Source organism: Pavona decussata, unplaced genomic scaffold (assembly GCF_977016875.1).
Source record: "Pavona decussata unplaced genomic scaffold, jaPavDecu1.1 SCAFFOLD_94, whole genome shotgun sequence".
Taxonomy (NCBI): Eukaryota; Metazoa; Cnidaria; class Anthozoa; order Scleractinia; family Agariciidae; genus Pavona; species Pavona decussata.
Genome location: NW_028145511.1, coordinates 417,344 through 424,552, shown reverse-complemented (window position 1 = coordinate 424,552; position 7,209 = coordinate 417,344). Strand labels below are relative to the sequence as shown.

Sequence of the window (7,209 nt, the reverse complement as noted above, 5' to 3'; positions counted from 1 at the left end):
AGAAGTCATAAGGTCTTTAAATCCTAACAATGCTGAATTTACCCTTACGTTATATTTTCCACCTCATTTTGGCAATGTACAGGAATGTAGCGTGATTATTTTCACAACTTCCAAATGCGGAATAGACCAACTGTCACGCTATCTTAGGCGTAAATAGCGTGACAGAGGCCATTTTCAGGATAGTTGGAAATTTGGATTTATTTGTTACCTAATTTAAAACTCGACGAAGTATAAATAACCCCAGCTAAGAAAAGAAAACGAAAAAACAGGTGGATGTATTAAAATGTCACCATTATACAATGGCCTGTTCCGCAATGCGAATAAATAACGAACCGTTTCTCAAAAAACCTTTGTTTATTTGAGTATTCATTTTAACGCCTTCCTATGGCGAGGTTGATAAAATCAGAGATTTCTAACTTCTATACAAAATATAATATTCCAGAAACTCTGTATCTATTTTAGTCGAATTTCTTAATAAGAATAAACCTATACACTGAAAATCTATTCACAATAAATTTACAGTAACTTTAGTGGTGCACAAAGGGCTTCTTGCCTTAAATGATGTAATCCAAAAATTTTTCCTAATTTTGAAATTCACAATGTACTATAGCATGTATTGTAACCAACAAACATATTTTAGGCACCAATTACATGAGCTAAGGTTGGCCAGCTTTGCCAAGGTGCTTGAAACGTCTGCTAAAAAAAACTTTGTGATGGTCAAGATACTGGTATTCCTGGCAAACAGAACAACAGAGCAGAGATTATTCCATGTAAGTACTCTCAGCATTTTCTCACATTTCACTTCAGACCAATTCAATAAAATCTCTCTATATAAAGTGTACTTCCAAAACTGCTTCAACGTGCCAAAATGATGGAATCACCCAATGCATTCTCCTTGCTAGAGCTATTTTTTTTTTTTTTTTGCACAGCTTCTAATTTAGCCAGAGTTGGGCCAGCTCATGAAATTGGCTCCTTATATTGCCTTCAATGATACAGTTGCAGCCATCAATTAATTTAATTGAAATTGTAAAATTATCACAACCCACAAAATATGAGACATTTCTACTCTACTAAGTTAACCTTCTGTTTCAAGAGATGCCTGCAACTGACAGCACTACAGCTCCACCAATAGGTAACAGGAGTTTTCACCCTCAGAGTACATTTTACTAAGTCACAGTAACAATAATACTGACATTCAGCAGTTATCTGTGATCATTGGTGTATAGGCCAAAATATTAACCAAATTAAAGTTTTACTGCACCTTTCAATAACATACGGACGCTGAACTTCAACCCCAGCTAACGATTTGCATGTTTTTGTCATCAATAATAATTATGGCAATGACTGGCTGACCACAAGAATACAGAAACCAGCAAAGTGGGTCAAAACCTGCCAATCACAGCACACAAACATGACCTTTTGACCCCAATGAGCCAAACGTTTTTGTTTTCATGTAGGTCTGCTGCAGCGATTGACGGTAGTGAAAAGTGTAACGACTGGTTGAGTCTTGAACTTCAGAATCCGCATGTTATTGAAAGGTGTAGTAATGACCAGTGAACAATAGACTGGGGACCACACTGATATCTGCCCTCACCTACAGAGATAGCGCAACTTGCACCATACTACTTCTCACAATAAGTGCTCCATAATTTATAGGAAAATATACTGCTTAAAGTTAAATGGGTTAGGAAACAGCTAAAAAGTTTTATGAATTTGTGAGTGTAACATAGTACAGGTCTTAATTTCATGGTAGGGCAGGGAGCATGAAAGTATATCATTGCATAAGTATTATGCAACAGCAAAAAGTTCAGATGTGGGGATGCCATTAGGGTGGGCTGGTGACCATGCCTAAATGGTACAGAAAGAGGGATCTTCAAACCCTCCCCTCCCCCAGGATACTTCGTTACTTCAAGGAGACAAAGTGAGATCAATAACTTGAGGAACAAATTTTCCATTGCTATCTGAAGAATTCTTTTTCACTTCTTTCTTTGGAGTGTCAAACGTCAAGTCAATAACCTGATTATCTCCATTGTCGTGATTTGTATTGACTGGTGTATTGATTGCCTTCAGAGAAGTGGTTTCCTTTATTCTCCAAAATCCACGAGGACTGAATTCCACAGTCCTGACGTCCTCTGGGACGGACGCCAATATTTCCAATATGAATCCATCAACAACTAATGCTGTCAGTGGTGTCAGGCATTTGCAAATCTGCAAAAGTTAACAAAAACACAAAAACCAATTTTGCAACTGTTTAAAGGGGAATTCTCATGGGGTTTTTGACCTGTTTGGTCAAAAATGGTGAAATAAGACCTTCACATAGGTACAAAACAATTTTAGAACAACAAGAGGAAAGAGATCAACTTAATTCTTGAAAAGAACAACTTGTGATCTTTTCTAGCACATTTTGAAAACAAAAATCCAAGAACTTAAAAAAACATTTATAGCCTAACATTTTTCAAGTTTCAATCCATTCCGACCTACTCTGTCTCTAGCCAGAGGCACTAATTGACAGTTTTATTGCACTAGGGTGATAATTTATAACAAAACTAGACAATCATTATGTTTCTGTTGACAGACAAACATTTTTGGGTGTTGAAATCACATTAAAATCGCGTGATACTTCCCCTTTAAGGGTCACTGTCACAGCAATTTTTGTTTTATTGTGGTCAAAACTCCTCTAATATTTGATGAACAACCTTTTCTTTAACATAAAATTACTCTTAGAGCACCGGGAGGTAAAGGGATTTATCCGAGGAAGAACAAACTATAGTCAATTTTTTAGCTATTTGGCTCTGAAATACTCAGAAGAGCTTGAAAAAATTGGCCAATGTTTTCAAGTTGCAATCTATTTCCATCCTGATATAGCCATCCGCAGCCAAAGCTGAGAATTAATGCTAGTTTCTGTGCAATGGTAGTGTTATTGTTAACAAAGCTGGATCATAGACCTTATGCAAAAATTTCTGACGTCTTAACATTCTTTTCTTTGCATTCAAATAACCTCGTTCTTGAGTTCAAAAATCAAGAGAATATTTCACCTTGAACGAGGCTAGTGAGGCTAATTCGAATACAGACAAAAGAATATTAAAATGTCAGCCATTTTGCATAAGGTCTATTATTTTAACATTTACATCAATGTGTGACAAAACAAAATTAATAAAATCTTTTGAGTCTCATTTGAGTTGGTCAATGTGCATAGAAGTTCACACGAAAAATATGGAATGAATCAATTAACTTGGGGTGCTTAAAATTTAGCCCCAAATATTTTATTGGAAGCTCTGGAAACTTTCCATGGCGAATGGAAAGGACTTTTTTCTGTTCATTCCAAGCTTGCATTGCATAGGTAGATCAATGTGATAGCTCATTAATGGCACAAGGGAACAAGAATGTCGAGATTTTGTGCAATAATTGGAAATGGTAATTTCCTTCCAAAAAAGGGACTTGCTAACCCCGGAGGTTTATCAGTTTTATCCGTGCATCCCATTTAAATTTGAACCGACTGAACCAAAATGTTGGCTATTAATTTCTCAAACTCATTAATAATTCATCAAGAGAAAACAAAGAAAATCACTACCGTGACAGTGGTTTGGATATGTGATCCTAATTACCATAAAATTTTTCCAACTTTAGCCTTGAATTTTTCCAAGAATTATTGATCATTTGAGAAGCCATGTCAAACACTCAAAAGTGTGTTTCATCAGATATCCAAATACCTCGAAGTCGTTTAAAAAAGCTCGGCTGCGCCTCGTTTTTTCAACCTACTTCTCAGTGTTTGGATATCTGATGAAACACGTTTTCTCGTGTTTGATATTTTACGTAAAGCACCCCTGGACTACAGAAAAGTCATAAACTAACACTTACTGGGCACTTCCATTTTGAACTGGGTTTATCCCACATCAAGTTGCAAAAGGCTTCCCCATCAAAACAGTGAATATGCTGGCAGTTCTGTCCCCGCACTGGAGTCACCATTCGTGAATGAGTCAATGGGCAGAACAATGAAATGTCAATGGACTCCAGTTTAGCTTCAGAATGGGAAGCTAACCTTTGGTGCAACCATTGCTTGGTGTGGCCAGCAGGAACAAGACTTTCCTTCTTGCACTTTTCTATCACCTTGCTGAAACTAAATTGAAATAACATATGATTAAGGATGGTGCCTACTAATTAAGAAGTATTTTTGTGTGGTTTATGAGTAGGCAGGGAAAGTAGATCTTAGCAAGGGCTATTGAAACCCAAAAAGGAAATTGGGGGGTAACCATGCATTTTTCAGAGATAATGAGGCAGCAATTATTCTAAAAAACAGTGAAATACAAAGCAATGTTTGGCATTTTTTTCCAATTTGAAGCTTTATTATCTCAGAAAAATGCATGGTCATCCCAAATTTTCTTTTTGGATACCAAGAGCACTTGCTAAGTTGTGCTTTCTCTGCATAGTTTTAAAATGCACAAAAATGTCCCTGTATTAGTAGGCACCACCCATAGGAAACCCGAGTATCTCGAGATGTGCAGTAACAAAAATAGGCACTGTCCTTAAATACTCTGAGGCTACTCGTTCGAACGCCTAACCACAACTAAAAATTAACTGAGGTTTTCATCTCGCTCATTAAAAATATCTATAAAAGCTAATTTTAAGCAGCCTCAGATCTGCAAAGTTACTCTCTGGGCAGGTAGGATGGTAATCCTTACATGGGAAACAAGGGTACCCCATGGACAATATTGAAAAGAAAAGTACCTCACTTTGCAATAAAAATTGTTTTACAGAATGCAAATTTTATCACTGTACAACTTGGAATGCTGATTTTTCAAACCTCCTAGGGAAACTGAATTTGGTTTGAAAAATCACGAGTTCCAAAAATTGGGGGTAAAAATCTGACCAAAGCAAATCGGGAGTTTAAAAAAATTGAGGGTTTGAATAATTGAGATTCCGTCATATTTGCACAAAGCTGACTGCAAGCATTTTAAAGATAATAAACTATAATAACCCATGTATGATAATCAATCAATAACTTAATTAACATGTCCAGCAAATTATAGCTGACAACAAGATCCTCTCCTAGCTATCTGAGAAAAACCTAAATTATAACAATAACAGTTAACTAGAAGTTACAAATAATTCAGCTATTTTATAATGGTAATTGAACTGAGTGGAATGCAATTTGGTCTGAAATCATACGCATGATTTCAAAATCGAATGAGCGCGCAGCGCGAGTTCGATTTGAAATCACAAGCATGATTTCAAAACAAAATTACACGACACAAAGTTCAATAATTTACCACTTTATTACACCTATTTTGAAATCGCAGAGTTTTATTGTCAATATTACATTCTATTTTTGCTACTTCATTTCCATTTTGATGGGCTAAAGAAAGGATGCGATATAGATCAAAAAATGGTGCAATTTAGAAATAAATCGCACTGTTGAGAGCCAATCAGATTGCAAGGATCACCAGTGATTTCAAAATGGGTGTAATAAAGATAATAATTATGTTATAGATAAAGTTTGGAAATCAATAGGGGCATATTCCATACCCTATATCCTATACTAAACACTGTTGACAGTTCAAGTAATAGATGAAACAGATGAAAGACAAGGAAGAGTGTTTCATCAGATATCCAAACACTGACAAGTAGGTTGGTGTTTGGATATCTGATGAAACACACTTTCGAGTGTTTGATATGGCTTCTCAAATGATCAATAATTCTTGGAGAAATTCAAGGCTAAAGTTTGCAAAATTTTATGGTAATTAGGATCGCATAATTATCCAAACCACGGTCACGGCAGTGATTTTCTTTGTTTTCTGTTGATGAATTATTAATGAGTTTGAGAATATTATTTGAATGGATTTTATCTTTTTTGTCTTTAAAATAAATTAAGGGAGGTGAGGTTCCTCTAGTCTGCTTTCAGTTTACCAAATGTAGCAATGCTGTTTACCATGCTTACGTTTGCACTTATCATTAAGCTTAGTTATATTGCTTGCAATATGTCTTGTTTACAACAATGCAAGCATGATTACAAGCAAAGCAAGAAAGGAAAGGTTTCCTTTTCTTGTGTTTATTCTTAATGTGTGTGTTCTGGTTCAAGCACAGGTTTGTAGTACTTATACTTCCGTGATCGCTGTAGGTTGCTTGGCTATAAAACAAAATGGCGCCCAAAACCATGATAAAGTCGATTTACCTCGGTTTTGTCGACTTCTTTGAAGGCGACTTACGTACAGCAACTAAATTAGACTGATTAGCTCCTCGATGTTCAGAAGAGCTACTTGTGCTAGTATCACCGGTTGGCCAAAATGCAGGCTGAGTTGTTTGATCTTGCCGTAATCGGTCCAGCATTTGGCAGCAATCTTCGAAGACTTGTAACATGCCACCGATCTGTCGTTGTTCCAATAACGAACTCAAGTTAGATGCGAGCGTAACATGGTCTGTGTGAAGAGAAACCGAAGGAGCATTATCTGATCGATTGAAATATATACGCGTGGACGATCGAGGTGTTGTTTCACGGTGATATGGCCTTTGCCTGTGGTGTTCTCGGGATCTTTCTCGATGCCTTGCGCTATGTTTATGTCCGCGGTGATGATGCGAAGAAGAAGACCTATGATTTCTCCTCTCTTGGAGGTCATCTTTGTGCGACCGATCTCCCTCTTTTGGCATCTCTCAGTATTTAAACTGAAAGTTTTTGCTGATTCTAGTAATAATTCCGCGTTTTGTCAACAAAACTAAACCGAAAACTGCCTAGACTTACCACTCCCGCCTTGGACCCATGGCTTTCTTGTCTTGTCCCTAGGCCACCCTAATTTCGGCTCGGCCTTGAGTCTCGGCCAAGCTGTTGTTCGTTCCCACTCTTTCTCCATCTTCCGTCGCTTCTCCTTCCTCGTTCCTTTCATGCATTCTTCTAATTCATTCGTTTACTCGCTCGCTCGATCGTCCGTCCCTCCTGGCCTTCCTTCCTTCCATTTGTCAATATTTAGATTCCTCCCTCTGTTCCTCCCTCCCTTCCTAGCTTGCTTGCTAGATTTGCTTCCTTTTTTGACTTAGTTCAACTTGATACGGTCTTTCCTCCCGTGAGAGAATAACTTGAACCTTAACTAGCTTATCTTTTAGCCAAATATGCATTTTTACCAGGCGCTGTTGCATGTAATTTTTTCCTGTATATACTATAATCTGTTCATTGTAAATATAATTTGCATTTAGAAAATAAAGTATGTATACTTTTTTTAG

The 7,209-nt window shown here is 37.0% G+C and overlaps 1 protein-coding gene across 1 annotated transcript; it reads right to left on the bottom strand.

Annotated features, from left to right (window-relative positions):
• Positions 1 to 335: 335 nt before the first annotated feature.
• LOC146473214 (uncharacterized) lies at positions 336 to 6,782 on the bottom strand. Its single transcript, XM_085118448.1, has 3 exons — positions 6,170 to 6,782; positions 3,859 to 4,117; positions 336 to 2,208 (listed from the first exon to the last, which is right to left on the bottom strand). The coding sequence occupies exons 1-3, from the start codon at positions 6,640 to 6,642 to the stop codon at positions 1,909 to 1,911; spliced, it is 1,032 nt and encodes a 343-aa protein (XP_084974574.1). The 5' UTR covers positions 6,643 to 6,782; the 3' UTR covers positions 336 to 1,908.
• Between the last annotated feature and the right edge of the window lie 427 nt (positions 6,783 to 7,209).